Source organism: Colossoma macropomum, unplaced genomic scaffold (assembly GCF_904425465.1).
Source record: "Colossoma macropomum unplaced genomic scaffold, Colossoma_macropomum, whole genome shotgun sequence".
Classification (NCBI taxonomy): Eukaryota; Metazoa; Chordata; class Actinopteri; order Characiformes; family Serrasalmidae; genus Colossoma; species Colossoma macropomum.
The window spans coordinates 835402-860938 of record NW_023494794.1 but is presented as its reverse complement, the minus strand read 5'-3'; the positions used below and the strand labels follow the sequence as shown (position 1 = coordinate 860938).

General features: G+C 38.7%; 1 protein-coding gene across 4 annotated transcripts in view; it reads left to right on the top strand.

The window, feature by feature from the left end:
* The window catches only part of arhgef12b (Rho guanine nucleotide exchange factor (GEF) 12b), an 85474-nt gene that overhangs the window by 36782 nt on the left and 23155 nt on the right, over nt 1-25537 (top strand). For 2 of the 4 annotated variants that reach the window (XM_036579828.1, XM_036579827.1), the window contains exons 1-16: nt 4054-4977; nt 6152-6199; nt 11047-11145; nt 12328-12377; nt 12880-12937; nt 13719-13912; nt 14272-14349; nt 15207-15326; nt 15898-16029; nt 17326-17448; nt 18233-18331; nt 18576-18686; nt 19732-19830; nt 20774-20816; nt 21202-21307; nt 22260-22397. In XM_036579828.1, coding sequence (XP_036435721.1) covers nt 4782-4977; nt 6152-6199; nt 11047-11145; nt 12328-12377; nt 12880-12937; nt 13719-13912; nt 14272-14349; nt 15207-15326; nt 15898-16029; nt 17326-17448; nt 18233-18331; nt 18576-18686; nt 19732-19830; nt 20774-20816; nt 21202-21307; nt 22260-22397 — 1694 coding nt within the window. In that variant the 5' untranslated portion in view covers nt 4054-4781. Of the gene's footprint in view, nt 1-1913; nt 1935-3830; nt 3926-4053; nt 4978-6151; nt 6200-11046; nt 11146-12327; nt 12378-12879; nt 12938-13718; nt 13913-14271; nt 14350-15206; nt 15327-15897; nt 16030-17325; nt 17449-18232; nt 18332-18575; nt 18687-19731; nt 19831-20773; nt 20817-21201; nt 21308-22259; nt 22398-25537 lie in introns of those variants that run through there. The other 2 variants (XM_036579829.1, XM_036579830.1) reach the window with 2 other exon arrangements.

Genomic DNA, 25537 nt, shown 5'->3' with positions numbered 1-25537 from the left:
GTGGGCCGGCTCTGACGTGAGAGCCATTGTTCCCTTCATTGTAGAAGGGAAGGAACAGCAACAAAAACAAAAACCACCCACGGAAGGAGCAGAGGGAGCGAGGGAGGGAGGATGAGAAGTCTGAGCTATTTCTGTATTTCTGTAGAGAGAGAAGGAGGCTCCTCCAGTTCTGGAGCTGGGCATTAGCATTCTTACACACTGATGATTAGATAGATGGCTGTTTTGGTCAGTTGATACATCGCGTGTTAACTGGTATCGTGATGACCCTATCACCAGAAGACGGCATGTAACGCATCCCACTTATGAATAGGGCTGTCGCTATTGATTGTTTGTTTTAAGAATTATCATTAACCGAGTTAACAGAGTTTGAAAAAAAATAAGAAGAATAAACAATAAAACAATTGGCTGACAATTACAAAACATTACACAAACATTTAATTGCATTAAAATGGAATTAACAGAACAATGAAAAGTAAAAAAAAAATTATGAAACAAAATTAGAAAAAGATAAACTAAGAAACTATTAAAAATACTTCACATAAAATATATAAAAGTCATTGTGAAAGAAATAATGCATATAAATCACACTAATTATCGGGTCCTGTTTCTCGGTATTATATTATAATAATATAATTAATTATTGGCATTAGCCCACAATTCCTGTATCTGTGCATCCCTATTAAGTAATATGTATGTCATTATGTAGGGGTGGAGCTTCCCAGAATTTGTTGGTTGCTGTTTTTTTGCACTTGTTTTTCATATTTTTTCATTGTTTTTGTAGAAATGAGATTGTAAAAGGGCAATCTTGTGTAAGAGAGACCAGTAAAAGAATTAAAAAATATGCCATCATCATGCAGATTTATCAATGATTCATTAATAAGGTTACTTTTAATTATTATTTTTTTTTAAATAAGATTTATTGAGTAATGAAGTAATGATGACAGCTCTACCATGATTCAAACTTAACCATGAGGTTTCTTTTTTGCACCTTCTCCTGTCATGCACACAAGCAGAAAAATGACACGGGTATATTGTGCAGTATTTTTGCAAATCTTAAACTTGGCTGTAACACTTGTTGTAAACAAATGCTTGAAAAGGTTAAAGCATTACTGCAGCTTCTTTGACTTTGACTGTGAAGTGTTCTGTGGCTATTATACTGTCATGAGGCGTGGTTTGTTGTCTGAAAACATGTTTGCACTGTATGTGCCTTTTTTAATCCTGTGCTGTGACAACAGGGGGGAGGAAAACTCTCCCCTGATAAAGCAGTAGTAATCAGGACCCATGCAGGCAGAACTGATTCTGGATTAGTAGACACTAAGGCCCAAACGATACAAGCATTTTATGACGCACCCACCCCACTCACTCACTCCCTCCCCCTCCCATCCACTCACTCATCCACCCACCCTCCCACTCGGTAACTGACCTACCAACCCAATCACTCACTCACTCACTCACCCACCCCCCTCTCACTCATCCCTCTTTCCCACTCAACACAATCCCACTCATTCACTTAGCCCACCCAACCGCTCAAAAACCCACTCACTCACTAACTCACCCACCCACCCTAGGTCAATACACGTGCTTTCCAAATAGATTGTGCCCAGCTGATGGGCATATAGAACAGGTGAGGAAGGGACAACAATGATCGACAGCGCAGAGCGGATTATGTTACGTATGTTATGTAATGCAGCAACAATACAGGTAGTGCTTCTGTCTGTAGTATCATGCATGTGCAGAGACAGTTGAAGGGAGTTAGAGGGTGAAATAATCAGGTTAGATTCTGTCTGACTTTTACCTGCTCTGTGCCATCTGCCATGTACAAAGATGATGTAACGCAGTTTTACAAACTGTGTATTTACCTTATACTGTAGAATGAATGACCCTTGTTTTTTTTTTCTTTCTTTGTCTTGCAGGTTTCCCAAAAAACCAACCAGGTGAGTCCTGAGCAACTTCCTTACACCATTCTTTGCTGTTTACGTCAGCCTGCCACTAACCCTTAGAAGTCTAGAGTTATTATTGTTTCGCTATACTGTTTAACTATTTGCTGTATTATGTAATTCTTATAACTCTTATGGAATTAATAAAGTAGTTAATGACAATAAATCAGATTTACATTTGATTTAGGTGGATGTTGAAAAGTTTATCTACACTTCTGCCTTTTTTCTATTTGTTTCAACATCATCAAATGACAGGTACATGGGAATTTTTTTACATTGCATTCAGATCATAATGTCTGCTGGGTATCAGTTCAAAGTTTAGAATTTTGATCAGATTGTTCCAAATATCTGTGAGTGAGGAATAATTAATATAAAAGTACACCTTACTTTCTATATTGCCTGTGATATCTGTGGTTTTAAGGGAAAAGAGAAGAACAGCATGCAGGCCGAACAACTAATGCCCATTCTGTGGTTGAAATGGTGATATGAACAGGTTGAGTCATGGGCTGCAGGGTGTGGGCTGCTAGACACAACACTGATGCTGGAGATATAGCAGACACAGTACAGTGCACAACAGTGACTAACTTACAGTTGCTGTCTGCTTAAGGATTAAGATGTGATGTGCATGTCCTGAAGGTCTTTAGTGTTTTTCCTGCCCTGATGGACCACATCAGCTAATTCATAAGTTCTTTACAAGGTGAATCTAGTGTTTTTGAGCAGGGAAAACACTGAAACGGTGGTGATTAAACAGAACACTGAACACTGAAACGGTGGTGATTAAACAGAACTAAGACCAGCACTAGCTAAAGTCTTTTTAACACCAGAAGCGACATGGCATGCTAGGCAAGCCTGAACTGCTCCATGATGCTTGCTATTTCACGGCATATGCGACTCAAGATGAAACAAAAAGCATTTTGTATACGTTTGTTTTTTTCTTTAGTAACAGAGAAGCACACACCACTTTTTATTCTTTATTCTGTTTACAAATTAATGACTGTTTTTGATTGGCAGATTCCTTAGACATTTTCCTCTTCAGCACAGCAGAAACTTGGTGTTTGTACTAGGGCAGTGCTGCTGCTACAGCTTAAAATACAGCTGTCCACTGATTTGATTACAGGCCAAGATTGTACGATATAGCAATATATAACACTGAATTTTGTCCCGCTTCTAGCTAGAAACCGCTTGCATGCTGAATGTGGCAAGTGGCAAAAATAGGGTCAGAGCATATTTTTCAGCTTTACTTGCGTGATGTTACCGGTGTGAAAAGCGAGAGGGATTAACATAGGAGCAAAGTGTAAGTAATGTGGTTACTGTGATTGGTGTAAAATCGGCAGGAATGCCCCATTAATTACACTTTTAGAAAAAGTGCTAAACTATCTCTGGGGTGTTACCTACAAGGGTATGTCTTAAATACCGTATTCCATTGCAGTCTGGACATCTCCTAATGCCCTATCTTGACTCCAGACTTTTTCTTTTATTTTTCTGTTTTAAAAAGTTTGGTGTGCCTTTAAAACTCATTTAAGGTACACAATTGGACCTCAAGACCATTACTGAATTTTTGAGGGTACATTTACATTGTACCTTGATGATCAAAAATTCTGACAATGAAGCATCATAAAAATTGCATGTGTAATCCTCAAACATGTCTCAGTAGACTTTGTTATATGATATCTGACACTATATCATTAATGATATTGGACAACAGAACGTTGCTTAGCTAAAACAGCTTACTTGGATCACAGACAGTATTACACTTATACGGACAGTATAGCTTTGTGCCACACAGTGTCAGAAAATGATGGACTTTCACCAGACTATTGCTTTAAAACTAATGATTTTGAAATCTCTGGAATACCATAACTGATGTAAACTCTTTTGTGTGTATGTATACAGGACAGGAAGTATTCTCAGCAAGGACCACCCACCAGACAAGAAACCCAAGAGTGACAAAGTGTCAGCACCCCCCTCACATGAGTTTGACCCCACAGGTAAGTGTGGTGCAGAAGGTACCTGATCAGACAACTGCTGTGCAGTACAGCCCTGAGCTCTTTTTCACACACGGCAGAGAAGGGAGAGAGATAAGAGAGTCTTTTTCATGCAAGCTGCTCTGTCTCTTTTTTTTCTTCTCTCTCTCTCTCTCTTTCCCATCTTCACAGACATGCACTGTTTGTCAGCATCACTTGCAAGTAGCTGATGTTATCATTCATTTTTCTCATTAATTCTTTGATGCTGTAGTGTTTAGTTAGGCGTGGCTAATGCAGCTGGAGAATGTGCTTCGGGCAGAGCTTGGTAGAAGAGCTTTTTAGAATGAAACAGTCATTCATTGGTTGCAGTTTTAGTGTAGTACTAATGTAAAATTTTTCCAAGCCTGTCAAACTAGTAGACTTTAGCAGTGCAACCTTGCAAGTGCAACACCGTTATGGTAGATAAAAGTAATATTTTGGCAAAAAATAAAAGTTTTCCAAATATGTTTAATCAGCCAAGATGGTTTTGATTTGAAGAGTTTGCACTTGAGCTATTAGGCTAATGTGGCTAACAATGCTAATTAGTAGGGTATAAGTTTTAGTTGCTTGTTAGCTTCGTTAGCTTTGTAGCCTCAGTCCATAACTTTTTTACATGTCTTGAATGATTGATTAAATTTAGTCAGGAAATTTGATGTTTTGCTGAGCTACAGTAGATACAATATAGTACCCCAGAGCAGTTCTTTCTCATAGTACACAGAACCGTATGGTAGAGTACATTTCTTTTTGTTTCAGCCCACTGTAGTGTAATCTGGCACTAGATTGTAGTTATTATTTAATCTGGATTGAGGATTGAAGACTGAATCCCATAACCTCTTTTATCATGCACTTAGTCAGCAGCCAACATTGTGCATGGCTCTGTAAGCGTGACATTTTTGCTGGAGCCTGGTTATGGGATTACCCAGAAGTCCATCTGTGTATTGCCCAAGCTTTGACACTGGATTATAATCTCTCCTTCAGAAATACACAGCTGTGCTGTAATCAGGGAAAGCCTCATCTAAACCCAGCGATTGAATGTAGTGAGATGGCTGAGTCATCTTAGACAGCATGACGTGTCAGTGTCCAGTTTCGAATCACAAGTTACTCATACCGTTTCATTCTTTCTTTCCAGATAAGAATTTTCTTACTGTAGTCCAATGCAGAAGTTAGAGACAACACTTCATTTAATTTCTAGTTAAAACAGCCATTGAACAGCCAAGTACAAGTTATAGGAAATTAAATATGACAATCCTTTTGCATAACAAAGGGGAACATCAAAGGAAAATGAGTGTTTTATTCCACTGAACCTTTTATTATTAAAAGGTTTAGAGAAAATGGGAAACCTAACAACTAACTGCAAGACCTGCTAGACAACCAAAACTGTCACCATCACATAAAGAGCATTTAAAAGTTTCATCTTTGAGAGAGGAGAAGAAGGAGAACATTTGCAAATCACTCAAAAAAGCTGCTGGTGTTCTCAGAACAATTGACTGACCACCATAGAGTCCAGACCTCAATATTACCGACTGTGTTCGGGATTACTTGGATCATAAGAAGCAGAAAATCACCAACTACTAAGACTCAACATTGAAGGTGTGGAAAATATCCCTGCAGATTTCACTAAAAACTTGTTTTTGTAGTTTTGCAAATTAAAGAAAAAATTAAAGCCCTGAACTTTGCTTTATACAGATCTTTCTAATATTGGTAGTTTCTTCCAAAAAACATGTTCCAGCAGGTTTGAGTAAACCATTGCTGTTACCCAGCAGTCAATGTTCGGGGGAATGATACAGGTGCTATAAAAAAAAGTGCTGTCAGATATAACAACATAGGTAAGATGGATTGCAGCCAATCAGCCAATCACAGTGTGGTAAAAATGAACTGTTTCATAAAAATAGAATACTTGTTCATTTATTCAGTGGCTTTGTTGTTTATTTTTGTGTTATGTTGAACATATTAGCCAGGACTACGGTTTATTTTCAAATGTTTTGAACGTTTTGCTTCTATAGTTTTTTATATATATATATATATATATATATATATATATATATATATATATTATATATATATATATATATATATATATAATTTTGCCAGTATTTGCCATAGCTAAGCTATCCCATATGTGTTTTTTTTTCTTCCATTCGTTCTGTTTACATCTTTAATTTCTCCACGTTTGTTTTTTGTATGTGTATCCTGCATGTTTTCCACTGTCAGAGCTGCCTGTGCAGAGTGTAGTGACAGAACGAAGGCCAGAGTCGTGTGGTAAGAGTTCACTGAAGGCTGCTGCCAGTGGGGTGTGTTGTGTGCTGTCTTTTATTTTGCTGTGGTGTTCCTCTCTCTCTCTCCACCCTTCTCCCTCTCCTCATCTGCCCATCCATGCCACCCTCACCCATTTTCTCAACCTCCATCAGTGGGGCCCAGTTCTCTTCCCTTACCCGGTGGAAGCCCTGAAGTGGTCCACTTGGTGACTGTCTTGAATCCGGGATCCATATGTAACAAATATCTTTGACTTCGTTTACACCTGATCATTCCATGTGACTTACATGTAGAGTACCCGGATGAGATTTCAATTAGTTGCATTTACAATTGGTGTTAACACGTCTCTGGTTAGTGAGATTGAAATTCGATTGCTGTGCAGAGCATAATGTGCAAGTCAGTTTTACATGTTCTAATCAAAAATAGGTTGCCTCAAAAATTACAGTTTGCATGCCACTATTCATTATTCATTGTTTACCAAAAAACAGCTGTTTTAGTGTAATTAGCTTCCTTTATTCCTTTATTAGTCATCACGGTCATGGGTGTTAAAACATAGTGCCTTGTAACGAAAAAAGAATAACCAAAAAGTGAAAATTAACCAAAGTGGCACTGTATTTTACAGTGTATGTATTTTACAGCTTGGGCCAGTGAAGGCTATCAAATTAAACTCAGGGGAGAAACTCATGTAAAAAGATTAACTGAAGGAGCAGCAATGCCTTGGTTTAGTGTTGGCAGTGCAGTGGGCATTGTTTTCCCATATGCAGAATAGCAGAGGAAGGTGCTATCACAGTATTGGGAGGGGTTTTGGTTGTTGAACATGGCTTGGTGAGGTGAATGCAGTTTTACTCGGATAAGCATTATCCGGATATAAACTTGACGCATGAAATGACCGGGTGTAAACAGGGTTTTTAATGACACAAGCTCAGCTTTACAGCCAGATGTCTTTACAAGAGAATATTTCACCCAAAAATGCTAAAGAAACTATCAGCTAATGAAAGCTAGTCTGCGAGAAGTCTTTGCATAATGCTAACTGACCCTCTTTTGGCTCAGTAATTCTGTCAAGTTTGCAGTGTTCGCCTTACCCCAGATGCGGTCAGTCAGCCAAGATATGTTTGGTGTCCAAAGTTTGCTTTAGTTTTGTACTGAACCTATAAGGCTATTGTAGCTAACAAGTAGTAGAAACTTACAGACACTAACTAGCATTGTGCAAACTGCATGCATAAATCATCATGCACTTTACCAAACCCTGTAAAACTTACTTATGTGGTTTCTGACATTGTATTTCACTATGTGTCTATAAAAGTAGATTCGTCCAGGTTTCAAGGTTCCTGCTACTACTGTTTTTAGCAATGATATGTACATTTGTCCATTTTAAAGATATCTGTGTGCCCTACAATGTCAGCAACCACATAAAGACGTCTATTTGATATTACATAATACGGGGCACAGTTTCAAGAGTGAAGTGTGAGATCATTTAGTTGTTTTGCATAAGGGGGAAGTTAGGTTAATTATATTTAATCTGTTTGGCAATGTCAGCATTTTGGGGAGAATTATTCTTGCAGTCACATGTTATTCTTGAGTCATGTTTTTAAAGGCTGGATTTAGATTCAGTATTGTGTGGGTGCGTACATATGACTCCTGGTGTCTGTGGTTCATTGTGCATGAGTGGAGTGGTGCCTTGCCTGGATAAACCTTACTAACCTCCCTTTGATTTCCACTGAGCAGTTGCCCTGCATTCATGTTGTTGGATGAATAAGGTGATGATTTTAGGTGTTCATCATTTGTCCTTTTTTTTTCAAAGAAAATATTGCCCAAAAATATGGACATTCCTACTGATGACAAAAGAAAGCTATTAGGAAGAGACTAGTATCATGCAATGAGCCGTGCTCCATAGGTTTTCATTAATTGTTAGCTAAATTAGCCTTTTTTTTAATATTTTAGTTTATTTGTTTAGTGATTGATTTCAGTAAAAAATCTGTTGGGATTTGATTGAACCTTGGAAAGCATGCGCTCCAAAAATAAACACTACTGAAAAGCTAACAGATTGAGGTTAGCTTGGTCGAAGTAGTTACTAAAGAATTCACTCAAATTCAAGTTCATATGTCAGTATTTAAGTCGCTTAAGTAACGTCAAAGCCTGCATAGGAAAATGTACATCGTCGTTAGTTAACGTAGCATTGGAAACATCTTAGGCAAGTGACATCATTGTCACTACAATGTCTTATTACAATGTTAGGTTTTCTACATTAGAAACTGCTATATTATGTTCACGAATATGTATATGAAAACAAAAAGTGGACTATCCTATTCTTTGTTTTTTGGCACAGGTTATGCTGTTATGTTGTGGAGATGACAACAGACCAAAAAAAGCATCAGGAGTGCCATGGAACAGTGGTGCTTTGCATAAAAGACATAGATTTAAATAGCATTAATTTAAAAATGTGCATTATCAAATAGCAAACATGGTTAAAATGCTTATCTCTAAGGGGCTATCACCCGAAAATATTGGAACGTGTAAGAAAGGCGGACACTAAATACTGAAATGTTATGTTTAGTTCTTGAAGCTTCTGCTTAGTTTTTCTGTTCAGTGTACTTTTTCAGCTTTTTTACCTGAAGCTGAAAAAATGATCACTTGAACTTTGGCCATTTTGACTGGAAATGAACCCTTGTGTGGTGTTGATGTTGTTACTTAGTGGTCTGGTGGACCCACCACGTTATTGTTTTTTTTTTTAATCAATACAGCCATAACAATTTATGTAAAAATACCACGTTTAAAATATAACAAGTGGCCAGCGTAGGGTTCTCCTTTAGCAGCTGTAGCCAATCAGCAGTCCATGTTGTCTGCCCTGACACACATGCACACATATACACACACACACACACACACACACACACACAAACACACACACACACACACACACACTAACAGCAGGCCATGTAGGAGGAGAACAGAGTGAAGGGACACAGCACCTCCACACTTCTATTCCCTGTGGGTTCAACCCAACACCACAAGTGTAATATGAATGTGTAGTGGTGTACAGTCAGGGTGTGAAGTCACTGAAAATGTGTTTTATATGTTCTTCACAGAAAATGATCAAAGGCTAAAGAATCTGAGGTTGAAATAATAAAAAAATCACATTTTTTATTTTGGTAAACATTGAAAATGGGTCCCACAGACCTCAACACTGTACATTTGGGATCAGGAGGAAAACTGTAGTGTGGTTGTGTTGTCATGTTTTATGAGTCAGCTGTTGTTGGGGGTTGAGTGGACAGTGTTAATGGGTTGGTGGGTGGGTATTTTTAAGTGCTGGTCTGGAGAAAAAGACATTTCCAAAGCTTTGTCCTGTGCAGACAGCGGAAGATGCAACTGTGATTTAGGTCAGGTCAAGTGTCTGTGAACAAACACACATGCACACTTACACTCAGTCTGTTGCATTATATAGTCACAGCAATGTGTGGTCGCCATGGCTGATGCTCTGTTGTATGTAGTCACTGCACATGGATGCTTCATAAATTACAAATTCATGAAAACACATTGCAGTCTGATGCAGGCAATTGTGTTTGCTGAGGCTTTATATTGCTGTGTAAATTTATTCCTACGGCAGATTAAAATGAGCAGCTGTGTAATGAAAGTGCATACTGCCATTCACAGAATGACGAGATGGAGAGAAGATCACTCTCAGACAGACGTTATTAATGTTTTAGTAGTCTCAAGACACGCAACTGTTGACTCTCAAACAGAAGCGGTCAGCGGGTTCAGTCTATTGCAGTGCTTTCATGTACAAAATAGGGCTTGTTAACCAGTGTTATAATACTGATTATTTTTGGACCATTTTAGAACCATCCAGGTCCTTGAGAAATAAGTGCTTGTTTTTTAGAATAAGAGCATTATTGTTTTTGCCTTTTCATTGCCTGTTGTGTCAGAAAGTAATATTCATACTGTTGCACCATGTTTGAACAACTTTGACTCATTAACTGAGCAATTGCAAATAGCAAATCAGGGCTGTACGGCTTGAGGCGGGGGCCCCTATTTAACCCCCTTATTTATTTTAATTACTACAACTATGCTCCCAAGTGGCGCAGTTGTCTAAGTGCTGGCCCTGTCACCGGGAGATCATGAGTTTGATCCCCAGTGATGCCATAGCCTTTCGGGGCTTCACTTTCTCTGTTTGGGTAGGATGGACCACCTTCTTTCCCCATCATGCTAGTGTGGTGACATAACAAAATTGGCAGTTAGATTCTCCTTCAAGCACATTGGTGGACAAATGTCCAGTGATATTTGTTAGCAGCAGTTTGAAAACAGAGCTTCACATGTCTTGAAGGACGCATGTGCGAGCCTTCACTCTCCCAGCTTGGTAGCGTCGTGATAGAACTTGCCAGCGGGTGGAATTCGCAATGAATAAACTGGGAAGAGAATTGTATTAAAAAAAGCCTCCAGATGAACCTCTCTGGCATTGCATACTAGGCTTGTAGAATGACTTTATTACATTTATGTGTTCTGTTAATTTATATTATTGAAAATAATGATTCTTAACTTCTGAATGGGTGTGTGTTTTGTGTGTTTATTGGCCTGTCACAGATTTCTCTTGTATTTCTGTTTGTGTATGTGTTTTGGATGACATCCGTCTGTCTGGGGCATGCTTGGGAACACAGTCTGTGACGGGAAGGTTGTATGCTGGTTCACTCTGTATGCTGGAGAACACTCCTGACTGAATTTCTCAACTGTCTCCATTTTACCACTGAAATGTTGCAGGCTAATAAAATTCTACACGTGAATGCTTCCTAAGGGACACTTGTTAATATGTGTGTGTGTGTGTCTCTCTCTCTCTCTCTCTCTCTCTCTCTCACTCTCAGGGCTAGTTCAGCGGTGTGTTATCATCCAGAAAGATGAGAATGGCTTCGGGCTAACAGTGAGCGGAGATAACCCTGTATTTGTGCAGCTTGTCAAAGAAGGTAAGAAGCAAAGCCCAGCTGTGATTTTTCATTAGTCTGTGTGATCATTTAGCACACACAATTGCTCACTGGCCAGTTTCTTGGGAACACTTACCTTGTATATACACTTATTGTCTGTTTTGCAAGTTTTACCGAGCATATTGGTGTACTTCGTAGTTCTACAGTTACAGATTGTAGCCCACCTGTTTCTTAGCATAACGTTGGCCCCTCTTTACCCTGTTCATCAATTGTTAGGAGCACCAGAGGACCACCACTCAGCAGATATTATTTGGATGGTGGATCATTCTCATGGTAGTGGCATATACCTAGCATAACTGTATACAGGTGTGCAGTTACAGACTGTAGCCCATTTGTTACCATACATAGCCATCCCATTGTCTGCCTCCCTCCACCCCTTTCATCAGCAGTTACTTCTACCTTTTATTTGGCCTGTTAGCACTGAAGGGAGTTTTTAAACATTATGTCCACTTTCTGTCCACTTTCTGTACTCTCTGACGGACAATTCTCAATCCAGCAGCGACACAGATTTGTTGATCTGATTTGTAGAGCTACGAAGTGCACCTTTATGTTCTGATAAAATGGACGATGATGAAATGTAGATGCAAGGTAGATGTAACTAATAAAGTAAGTGCATATACATAAACATAGATACACATGGCAGCTGGAACTAAATATGCTACATAAGTATTGGTGGTGTCAAAGTGAATGCTTTTTTATAAATGTTTTTAATGCATTATTCTTGTTTGCCCTTTAACCATCCATAATCCAACTCTGAAGGTCCCCTCAAGTGTATTGCTATGTCTCCATGACTGTCCTGTCATTCAAATACAGCTTTTAAATGGCAAGTTACTTTAATGGATGGACTTGGAGTATGTTGAGTGTGAAGCATCATTTACAAGAAAAACACTATGTCGATGCAGTGATATCAGAAATTTGGCAGACCATGCTTGACAGTGCTCGCAGGAGAACTATGGAAAATCAACAAGCAGCAAACTAACAAATGCAGCAGCAACGTGGAAAACTCTGGTTCTCCTCAAAACAGGATGTAATGTAGCAGTATGAGTGAGCAGGAGCTATTGACTGTATATATGTGCTGCTGTTCACTTAAAAGATTTTCACATTTTCAGATTTTACATTTTCTGTGGGGCTACATTAGTAACATTTTTCTCTCTATGTTGACAGATGGAGCTGCTATGCGAGCAGGTGTTCAGACGGGTGATAGAATTATTAAGGTAAGATTTTTTTTTGGTGCAACGCTTGTAGGCTGTTGTATGATAAATCTAAGTGTATGATTTGTTGCAGACAGTTATAATGAGATTATTACATAAACATGTTTTACAGGCACAAGTTTCAAGTTTTTATGTTTTCTATAAGTGTGTAGAAGACAAACCTGGACAGACAGACTCACCTGATGTCTGTTGCTTCTACTGACTGACTGCTACACTCTGCACCCTTCTGGCAGATTGTAGAAATACAGCTGTATTACTGTGTGTCCAAGATTGATTTAAACAGACTACACTGTGTACACCCTGCACTTGCAACAGAATTTTTTTTGCTGATGGCTTTTTTTTTATATACTATATGTCTTGGTAGTAATATACAGTAGATGAACGACATGCAGCTTTTAGACTTTCCTTAACAACATTTCTGTCAGCTAAGTTTGGGCAGTTTTCCCAGTTTTAGTCCTAGTCTAAAAAGGCATCATGTTTAAAATAGACCTTTTTTCTGTTACAGGTCAACGGGACATTAGTAACACATTCAAATCATGTAGAAGTTGTGAAGTTAATAAAATGTGAGTACAACGTTCACCACGAACTACTATTAACAGGAATCTGTCCGTACTATTGTGTTGTGTTGTATTGTCCATGAGAGGAGAATCTTGTGCAAACTGCATTGTCATTTAGTTATCTCAAATAGACTAGCTTGTGTGGTTTCTGTCACTGTTATTTGTTAAAATGGACAAAAGTCAGGACAAAATTTAGACTAGGAGACTGCTTTTTTTAGTTATGCCACATACTTTTGTCATTTTTTTATTCATTTACATTATTGTGCAGAGGTTTTAGGCACCTAGGCAAAATGTTGAAACCATTTATCTTTGGAGTGAGGTTGTTTTTGCTTGTAAAAACATGTTATAGCACCACAGTAAATATAAATAAACATAAACACAGTAAAAAATAAGAATTTCCTGTTTTTCTTGAGCTTGTTAGAAGAGCGCATGCAAGATTCCATGCACCCGGTCTGGATGTAGGCATTGTATTATTGTTAATTTTATAGACTTGTTTGTTTGTTTGCTTGTTTGTTTAACTATTTATTTATTTATTTATATTTATTCTAAAAATGAATACGAAGAACTCACTGGTCTCACTGCCTAAATAAAAACCTTTTAAATCTAATACTTGTATTAATTAAAGTTCATACTTTTAATGTAAAGGGAAAGTTGTGCAAAATTAGAAGTGTTATGTTTGTTTTCTAAATAATGATTCTGCAGAGATGTATCAGACAGTTGTGCTGCATTCCCTCACTGCAATTGTGTGTGTGCGTGTGTGTGTGTGTGTGTGTGTGTATTTGCACAGCGGGCTCGTATGTGGCTCTGACAGTGTTGGGTCGCCCCCCGGGGATGCCACAGATCCCCCTGTCGGAGGGCGAGGGTGAAGGCGGTCTCCTGTCGGCTCTGAGCTCCCCTCACTCTCCCGGACCCACCGCTGCAGAACGCTCCTCATCATCCTCCACCACCAGCCCCTCCGACCGCATCACATCACCACTGCCTGTATGAGGGAACACACATACATGCACACACTGTGTCTCACACACTCTGTTTCTCTCTCATTTTATTTCCGCAGTGCTTCATTGCCATGAATGTTACACAATACAAGCCAAAGCAGTTACGTTAAACAGTAAACGTGTGAAAATATTATATATAAAATGACAGAAATAATTTCTCTCTATCTTTTTGACACTTCTGTCATTTCCTCTTTCACTCATTTACCCCACTTTATCATATACATTCCTTTAATGCTCTTTTTACAATATAACATGTAATGTCATCTTCTATATGTGCCCATCCTCCACATCTGTCCATCTATAGCTGTGTTTTACTAATCTGTGTTCCTCTTTTTGGTCTGTCAGGATGAGAACAGTCCACTTCATAATCAGAAAGTGGATATTTTACAGAAGATGCTGACCAAGGAGCAGCATGAATTACAGGTTAGTGTCATATGGTGCTGACCCAAGTAATCAAACCTAACCAGCTCTCAAGACCAAGTGTAAACTCATTGTTCTGACTCCCTGTTTCAGCACCATGTTTAGACTCCTTGTTCAGACCCTAGGTTCTGGCTATCTGTTCCGACTCCCCGCTCTGACTCCGTGAGAGTCCCATTAGAGTCCCTGCTTTGACTCTTTGTTCCGACTCTACGTTTTGACTTCACTCTGTGCTTGGAGTCCCCATTTTGACTCCATGTTCTGACCCAAAGTGGAGTGATTTGCAGCAATTTGTTTTGGAATCTCAAATTCCAGTACGAATTGATTCAGTATTTTTGATACAGTTCACAATCTTTTTTATAAATACACCGAATAAATAAATGTGTATTTTTACTTTTCATAATTGTCAAAGAATTTGTTTTGGCCAAAAAATGAGTGAGGCTTGAGGATTGAATACTGTTGTAATCACTTACAATCGATTCTGACGTTCCAACATCTGTGTAGTTGATTCATCATCTTCACCCTCATTTTAAATCCCACTACAGCCCTCTGTAGCTTAATGGTGCGAATGACTAGACATATATTGTAATGGTGGGAAAGTACTAGCCAGTTAAGGAGAAACTGAGGCTGTTTTCCCCCTCTGACTCACTTTGTGGTTTGGTTGAGTTTGTTTCACTGTAAGACTTATATACACACACACACGTTAACACATAATCTATGTGGTGTGATCTTTGCATATTCTCACATCCCCTTTACATTCGCTTTTTGTGAGAACAGCTAGACACACTCGCACAGAGTCCCTCAGTCGCTCAGAGATTAACTGATCTCCTAACTTCATCTGCTTCTGTCTGTGTGAATGGTAGGCTATGAAAGAGGAGTACAGCAGGAACCCTACGCCTAAACTACTGAAGGAAATCCAGGAAGCAAAGAAGCACATTCCATTACTCCAAGACCAACTCAGCAAGGCCACTGGGTCTGGACAGGTATGTGCACATTAGGGCTTTCAGACCATTAAATTAAATAATCACAATTTGCCACATTATTTTTTTTAATTAATTACAATTAACTACAATTACTTAAATTTGACCCAGAAGATTTTTTTTTCTTCAATTTTAACCACCGACATCCATTAAGAGTAACAGTGGCTGTATGTTTCAGTTTCTCTGCGATTGTAGCTTCTAGCGGTCATACTGCTACATTTTGTTTTGTTTTGAGAGGATCTGGAGCGTTCCACTTTGCTGCTGCTTTTAATAGTTTGCTGCTCTTTAATTTATCATACTTCTCAGGAACAAATCAGACATTTAGTTAAATGAATGGATAAAATAACAATAAGTACAATGGGCCAAAATCAGCTACTTGTAGTTGTTGTTGATTACGCTCTCTCTGTAATTACAGTTGTTGATTAAAGTCTCTCTAAACTTGAATAAATACGTCATGAATAAATTGTCACAAAAGCTTTATCACCATTAACCATCTTGCTTTAGAAACTTTCTAAATTTTGTGACATGTTAATGTAATTTCTGATTATTGTTTTGTGTGTCTGTATTTCTACAGGATGGCTCCCTTTCTCCAAGGCCTGGTGATGAAGTGGAGGAGGGGGGAGGGTTAGGAGATGTGGATTCTCCTTTGCCCTGGCAAACTGACTCAACCACAGAAACAGCCTGGAGCAACAATACAGCAACACCAGTTAGTGCCCGCCTCCTACAACACTACTTATATACACCGATCAGGCATAACATTATGACGAGGTGGTGGTGTGTTAGTGTGTGATGTGCTGGTCTGAGTGGATCAGACACAGCAGTGCTGCTGGAGTTTTAAAACCCTGTGTCCGCTCACTGTCCACTCTATCAGACACTCCTACCTTGTCAGTCCACCTTGTAGATGGAAAGTCAGAGACGATAGCTCATCTGCTGCTGCACAGTTTGTGTTGGTCGTCCTCTAGTCCTTCATCATTGGTCACAGGACGCTGTTGGCTGGATATTTTTGGTTGGTGGACTATTCTCAGTCCAGCAGTGACACTGAGGTGTTTAAACACTCCAGCAGCACTGCTGCGTCTGATCCACTCAGACCAGCGCAACACACACTAACACACCACCACCATGTCAGTGTTACTGCAGTGCTAAGAATGATCCACCACCCAAACAGTACCTGCTCTGTGAGGGTCCATGGGGTTCCTGACCACTGATGAACAGCGTAAAAGGGGGTAACAAAGTATGCAGAGAAACAGATGGACTACAGTCTGTAATTGTAGAACTACAAAGTGCACCTATATAGTAAGTGGAGCTGATTAAATGAACAATGAGCATAGAAACAAGGAGATGGTCATAATGTTATGCCTGATCGGTGTGTATCATAATGTATATAGGCTTAATACATCAGTCTTTGTTTTCTTGTTTAGCTGTTGTAGTTTAGAAAGATCCTTTCTGTATTAGTAATTTTACAGGCTAGTAATTAGTTGGCGTGTGAAGAAATTTGTTGTAATACTTTTTCTGTGCTTTAAAGCAGTTCTTTACACAGTTTTTCCCACTAACCCAAAATATCATCGATCAGCCAAGACCTGTTTGATGTCAGAAATTTGCTTTATTTGCACTTGAGCTACGAGGCTAATGATGAGTAATGGAAGTATATACCCCACCAATTAGCACTGTGCACACTGCACGCCTAAATCTTCACATACGTGCCTCAAACTGTCTTAAACAGTCTCAAATAATATTACTTATGTGGTTTCTGAAACTATAGGACAGACTGTTACATATAAAGAATGGACAAAAAGACTGACAAGCTTCATGCTACAAGGTGGCTAATTCTGCTGTCTTAACTATGTGTACTAATGTAATAATGTACTAAAAAGACAAACTTTGGACATCAAACATGTCTTTGTGGATCAACTTCCAGGGAAATGTGAAAAATTTTGGCTTTGTGACAATATCATGAGCAAGTTTGCATTGTATTTATCATGTTGTTGCGGTTGCACACCCCCAGGTCACCCTGAATCCTGTCCCAGAAAGCCCGTACCAAAGAGAGACTCCATGCCACAGCCCAAAGACTCCCAGAGACAGCCTCAATTCCTGCCCTTCTCCTGATGCTGATGACACACCCGACCTGGTGAGTGCTAGAATACCGCATTGCAGTAATATGGCTTTCAACCAGTTTTGTGCAGGGCCTCGAAAGTTTTCATGCTATGACCCATAGTTAGTGTATATTCCGAGACCCACCAAATATTTTAACATTTTATCAAAGTGAAATACGACATAACTTCATTGAAGACAATAACATTCTTAAGTCCTCAAGTTTTTACTCCTCTTTTAGTCTGTATTGTTGTTTTTTCAGTCAGCAAGCGCAACAGTGCAACCATGATAAAAGATTAAACATGCGTAGGCCCGCACTGTTACACACTGTTAACTGTGCTTGCAGCGTGTACAAGATATAAAAGGCCTCACTTTTAAGAGGAAATCACCACAAGAAGGCGGCTTTCCAGGCTTTAAAATCCTGTGGTAGTTTGCAAAGAGCAGCCTGGTTGATTAAATTCAAATCAGTGCAGAATCAAAGCAGTTAAAATAAGCAGGAGTTGAGTGAAGTTCAATTTTATTGTGATTACTGAAGTGTGGGTAGACCTGACAGCTTATAGGTTATATTTAGCATCTCTATTTTCCTGCAACACAGTAGGTAGAGTACAAATGTACAAATTACATATGTATTTTATACAGTGAGGCTATTGGTTCTCTGGCCCAGGTTTAAATGGGAATTTTGTGGTCCATGTATTAGAGGGATAATTTGCAAATTGTGGCCCTCTGTGCAACCAGTAAAGCCAGTATACACTTCATCTAGACGTTGCTTCCTGATCTGTAGTTTTATGGTGGTGTTAACGAGTGGACCATTGCTTCAACAGGACTCCAACTCCCAGAGCAGCATAGGTAGCCCCTCCTCTCGCCTGCCGGCGCAGATCATTGGTGCGGAGGATGATGACTTTGACACTGAGCAGGAGCAGGTAATGGGGCTTCATTACCATCTTCTTTTGGCATCATGCTGTCTTATGTAGATTCTTTGTAAAAATTTGTTTGGCATTTCCCTAAAATGTGTTCTCTTGTCCCATTTGCATCTTACCAAATGACTGATTCAGCAAAAACATACTTTTTTGACAGCGGCAGAGAAAATTAAAAATATGGTTCTGACTCTGCCTTTCATGCTATTTTCATATTGGTTTTTTTTCTCTCTCTCTTTAACTCTCTCAGATGAATGGCCAGTGTAGCTGTTTTCAAACCATAGAGCTGTTGAAGTCTCGGCCCGCTCACCTCGCAGCCTTCCTGCATCACGTGGTCTCTCAGTTTGACCCTGCACCTCTGGTATGAGTCACCAACCCTCTAACCAGCTTCCACTTAGACGCTTAACCCTCTCCTTTCACTTTTTGTTGGGAAGAAATTTTCATTTGCCAGATGGCAGGCCATCGATATTGACTGTTTGTGTAACTTTATCTGCATTAATCTAGAATCTACATCTATTACATCTGCTTTATGCTAGTGTGAGTCAGTCGACACATTTAATTGTTGTTCTGCTGTGTCTCAGCATTATTAAGATTGCTTGCTGGGATTCTGTGATTCAAGTGGAACCAATTAATTGCAAAGGCAGATGTCAGGCTTGATGGCAAGACTTGAGTAAACCTACTAGGGATGGGTATTTAGTATATAATTTAAATAGTTATTTTTATGAAAAAAAGTTTATATTAAGTAAAAGTAAAAATACAGGAGGTTTACCTTTTATTGTGTGCAACTGACAGTAATCTGTACCTGATCATTCCGTTGGTTTTGGGATTTGTCTTTAAAAACATAATTGAGATTTTTTATTAGTTAACCCACAGAACATTAACTCATGAAACACTATATGAATGTCATATTTTTGTTAGATATATTTTAATGTAAAGCTCTGCTTAAATGTGGTTATTTCACTTAGGTTGAGGAGCAGTATCAGCTGTTTGTTTTCAAATGTTCTCAGCAGTGGTACAGCACACAAGTCTAAAACATTATTTAAAATTTAGCAGATCATACATGATTCTTTTCTTTATTTTTTATTTATTTATAATCAAAGTCTGATAGATTTCCTCCTATATGCTTAAAATTTGCTAGAATACATTTTATAGTATTTGTCACAGTTTTCACCTGTGTTTTTTGCAAGATTAGAATCAAGAATAATGCTGAAATATTTATCAGACACTACCTGAAGACTTAAACTACACCTGCTTTATTTGAATACCATCATAAAATGAGTTTCTATATTTATCTATCTATCTATCTATATATGTATATATATATATATATATATATATATATTTGAACAACTATGCTGATGGATGTAATCCATTCTGTATTGACTGTTCTTCTCCCTTTGCTGCAGCTTTGCTACCTCTATGTCGAGCTCTACAAGCAGAGCAACTCCAAAGAGACACGGCGACTGTTCATAGACCTCCACACCTTCTTCATGGACAGAACAGCGGTGAGATAGACACACATACACTGCCCATCAAAGGTTTGGTGACACGTAGCTTTTTCAGGATATTATTAATACAAATAAGCATGCTTTCTTTGTTGTTTTGCAATAACTCAACATTACAGGCTAATCAGTCTTATTTTGAGGTAAAACAACGTCAGGTAAATATTTGTGACAGTAAACAAACCTTTCAGGTGTTTAAACCATCTTTGGAGCAAAAGAGTTACAACCTGTGATTTTAATAACAATTTGGATGTGTCAGACACAGTAGACCAGCAAATATCAGCAAGATAAAATTAAAATTTGTTTTTACGTGACATCTATAGTACGTTTTAGATCAGTCTTTGCATAAAAACTTACAATATACAGGCTTTTCTCCTCTTAAACTTGTAAAACTAACCCTGCCATGTTGAGGCTGTGCTTTAGCCTAGCTTGAACTCACTATAAGTAGGTTATATGTTTAAAACAGTGCTCTATTGCAGTCAGTACTTACTGTATAAAGTGCATAATATAGAGGTGAATTCTGTGACTCACAACTCAGTAATCAGGAAACATAAAAAAAAATTACGTTTATAGTACAAAAATAGTCTTAAGGGCGAATTGTTAAAATTCGCAGATGATGTTGCTATGAGAATACAGGACACTGACCAAAAGCATGTTCTACATGAATCTGTTTACTACATAAAATATCCATGTTAGCCCATTTTAGTTTGTGCTCTGCTCTCTCATATTACCAAAGTATTAGTAAATAGCTGTTATTGCTGATATTTTCTATTGCTCAATTGGACAGTGACAATGAAAGAAGGCACATATTGACAATGTACATACGGACACAAACGCCCACACACACACACACACACACGCACACACACACACACACACACACACGCACACAGATTTAGAACGATCTGTCATGGCTAAAACCACCTCTTGTTTTGTTTTCACACAGCACCTGAAAGTAGCAGTGCCAGACTCTATCTCAGCTGATCTGGGTAATCTCACGCTGTTTTATTTTGCTTCATGGACATGTTGTGTCATTCCTGATAAGTTGCTTGAGATAATGTAAACCAGCATGGAGAAAAAAAGATCAAAAGTTTTGGTTGAACTAGTGTGAATCATTTGTCTGTGGTGCATACTGTGTCTTTTGTGGGAGTAAAACTTATAATTGTGTGTTAGTCTTTTTGCCACTCAGTGTGCTTCTTATGCGTAATCTTTGATCAACATTTAAAAATTAGTCTAGTGGCTTTTTCAATGTTGTATGTGTTATGAATCATCACAAAGGAGTGTGTGTGTGTGTGTGTGTGTGTGTGTGTGTGTGTGCACGTGTGCGCGTGTGTGTGCGCGCATGCCTGTATGTGTGTGCGCATGCATGTGTAGATCGGAGGAGGCCTGAACTGATCCCAGAAGAGATTCAAAAACAGTATGTGCAGCAGTTACAGGAGACACTTCTTCTTGACATTCAGAAACACCTGGAGGACTTCAGGTAATACAAACACCTCCTTTTTATACTTTCTCAGGATATGAGATCAGTCATACAGGCTTATGCACCTGTTTGAATACCCTTTGGTCTTTTGATCATCCATTGAACTTGTAGTTCATTTGAGGATGCCAGTTTTGCCTAGAGCTGCTGTTTTGAGGTATATTGATGCCGACCCCCTACAGATCTTTTTAGTGGCCATTTTAACACCCTCAAGGACCCTAAAGGGACCTACCGTCTCACTTCCAACACTTTCCTACGTCACAGTCTTGTTGGAACTGGGTGGCCATTCACCAACCATTCAGAACTCCATCCATCTGGACCATCCAGTGTAGCACGACATTCATCAGTGAATGAAACTGTTTGAAAATTAGTCTTCATGTATTTCTGAGCCCACTGCAAAGTTTCTCTTTGTGAGCTTTGCTGGTGGCTGGAATACAGTTTTATGTGCAACTGCCAGCCTGTGGAGGATTCTGCATTGAGAGGTTGTTGAGATTTCACAGGTACCAGCAGCTTCAAGTACCTGTTTGCTGTTCAAAAGTGGTGTTTTTATAGCTGACCCTTTTAATATCATTAATTTGTCTGACAAACATTCCTTAATACGCGCTTATCTGGCCGTATTCGCCTGTGCTCTGAATCGCTCACATATCTTTTAACAGTTCGATGATTTCTTTTCAGTTTTCATGAAAAATCAGTTGTCTTCATGTCAAAAACTAAAACCTAAATTCTCATTTTACTGAAATACTACTGATATATCACTTGCGTAATAATTTGGAACTCCGTGTAGAGGATCTGTTATTTTCACTTAGTAAATCAACAAAGCATGTCATTTGACCAGGGGCGGCCAAACTTTTGCTTACGACTCCATGTGTAAATAAGTAAGTCTCTGCAATGATATGTGTCCCATGTGTATTATGTATTTATTAAGTGCCTATATGTAACACTTGTGTTCCTCCAGGCAAAAGCGCAGTATGGGCCTGACCCTGGCCGAAGCAGAGCTGACCCGGCTGGACACTGAGAGAGTACGCGACCGCGTGGCTCTGGAGAGAGAACGATCGTGCGCGGAGCAAATCATCTTAAAGATTGAGGAAGTCCTGTGAGTATACACATAAAAAATAGACACACTTGTGCACAAAAGTATTCCTTGTTTTTAAAGCGATGGTTTGACAGAAAATCTTATTTACACTGTTTTTCCACTTATCCGCAGATGTAGTTGCTCAAACAAGATACATTTTATGTCTGAAGTTTGCTTCTTTAGATTTGCACTGGATCTGCAAGGCTAATGTAGCTAGTAATGAAAGCTTATACCTTACTAATTAGCATCTATGAATTGCATATCTAAATCATGGCAGTTAAGTTGTTAAGTAATCTCAACTAGCCTTGAATATGTGGCTTCTGACACTCTTCTGACACCCCAGGCAAAATTCAGACTTCAAGATGACTACTGCAGCTCTTTTTAGATATGTGACCTACTTTTGTCCATTTTTAGATGACAGTATATCATACATTGTCAAACACTATATAAGCAAATCTAAATCTGTGCTTGATGTTAATTGGTTTACAGCAGTGTGTGTGACAGTTTAGCCATGTAGTTTAGCATGTAGCTAATTAGTGTACATAAGTTTACATTACTTCTTAGGTATGTTAGCCTTGTAGCTACAGTTTAAAACTAAAGAACTAAACTTTTGGATAAAGATGCCTTGTGTGATCAACTACTAGTGGTATAATCATTCATTTTTTCAGTGAATTGTTTATAATTCCTTCCGATGCAAGTGCACAAATTGAACACATCATGATTTATTAACAAAACAAACTGGTTTAAATGATTATGCATGATAGCAAATACAAGTAAATACATTCTTTTCAGCCTCACAGTGTGCTAGTGGCTCAGACAGTGTTAACAAACAAATTGTGGGTGCGAATCACACAGGAAACAAACAACCTCTCAGACAGTGCATATAGACCAACAAGCAGCTCTCTGTTTTAGTTTTAATTGAATATTATCAGGCTTTGACAAGCCAGCATTCTGTATGTGCATGCTCTGTAGTGTAGGTAGCTTAAAAATTATATAATGCTGGCATACATAGAGGGTAATGAAGTCGGCTGAAAGTGCTGCTGTTCAGACATGCTAGTCAGATACTTTTTTTTTTTTTTGACCTGTCAGTCATGAGGTTTTTGCTTAGATGTTGTAGAGATGATGGTGAAGAGTGAAGCAGGAGCTGCAGAGAGCCGAACAAAGCTCTTTATTTGGAGTAATGCATGGTACGCAGGCTGTAGTGAACTTGGAAGTCACATGAAAACTAAACAAGTCCTACACAATATCATATATAAGCCTTTTTTCTTGACATCTACATCCCAACAGCCCAAACTATGAACTGTCTTCATAAAAAAATCTCTTCAGTGATCGGACTCTCGCATCTAGACGGCAGTAAAATAATCAAGTGTTTACACATGTGGCTGCTATTATAATCTGTGCAACAGGCCTTTTGTTTCTCCCAGTGTAGGAAGGGTGGAGACGTCGACCAAGTAACACTTCATGATTGGGGAAATGTTTAATATAGACACGTACTAAAATACTAACTACGAGCAGTAACACTCAAACCCACCCCCCCCAATGCGATGCGACATCTCCTTAGAAAAATCACTGAAGTGAAAAACAGTAGGTAATTCAGTCTGTAATTTTCTCAGGTGAAAATGGACAAAAACAGACATGGCCGATCTGGATGGCAGTAAAATCAGAGGAGAGCACCTTTAAAAAAGGAAATCACTCAAGGACCCAGTGTAAATTTAATCCTGTCCCAATAAGAATTTAGTTGACATTTATATTACTTCGTTATGTCGTTAAGTATAGTCTGTGTTCAGGCAATTTAGAGTGTATTCCTTTAGAATCACCTTTGTTGTAATAAACACTACTAAATCATAAACCAGTGAATCATGCATCAAGTTGACTCAAAGCTCAAAGATTCATATCCCTATTGATTACCTTTGGGGCTATTAGGAAAATATTATGAATTAGATTTTTGGCTGAACTGTTGCTTTCAATGACTCTGCCTTCATGTATACTGATTCTTAGTTAAGTAAATATTAAAAACTACAAATGTAATATTCAGAGATGTATATTAATTATTAGTCAGGGGTTTTTGCTCTGAAAATACACTGCTTACTCTGCATGTCTCGAGGCCTTTCTGAGGTCACCGCGCACTTGCGTGCAATGTGTGTAGGGGAAAAACATGTTGAACAGGAAAGATTAAGCATGGATTAAGATGGTGCTCTAGTTTTTGACACTGGTTCTTTCAGGGGCCTGATAACATCTCAGTCACATAAAATACAGCAGCTTCTCATTGGTGCTTGACTTGTAGGATTCTAAGCATGATGATGAGGCTTCGCCCTGATCTTGGCTGTAGAAGTAGCCTGACAACTTCTGAAATTTTGTTCATTGTTCTGTGTTACTGCTACTGAAACTGCTTTTGTACATGTCATTTGCCCTGACATGAGCAATGAGGGATCTACAAAAGATTATTGAAGACTGGGTAGTATTTAGCTAGCAAGAGAAGCAAAACATGTTTCGAGTTATGCTTTACTGCTTCAGTCAGATTTTGGGTCTCATCAGAATGGCCTGACCCTTTTAGCTCATAGGTTGGCTTTACATAGTGAACACAACTACTTGCAGTTTGTGAACTGTATGACACATAATTTTTTAACTTAGCAGTTCAAAAATAATCAGTCACATGCAACACGGTTGGTGATTCCACTAATTAACAGGAGTGGAAGCTAGTTTTGTTTTTATGTATTGTATGGTACTGGCTATAAAATAATCTGTGATCTGTTATGTTGCCTGCTTTTGAATTTTATGTTGCAAGCAGTCAATTACTGACCTAGCTACTTAGACCATGATACAGCAGACTAACAGAGCAGAACAAAAACTGGCAAAAGCAGCCATTTAAATAGCAGTGAGGCTAACTAACTAGCTAATAATGCCTACTGGTTAAAAGCAGCACCATTATTGCAGGAGACCATCCTCTGTTTTCGAGCCCATGATGTAGTAATTTAAATCATTGGCTGAATCAGTGTCATCTAATGTGATCAGGAATTACAGTATTAGCAAAGTTCTTCCACAGAGTACAGCTAGTTGCAACTATTGTGGTTGAGCTTCAGATGAGCTTCAAGTGAATTGCAGAAGCCTTACATTATGCATCACAAGTGAAATTTAGCTTCATGTAAACATACGTGCAAGTT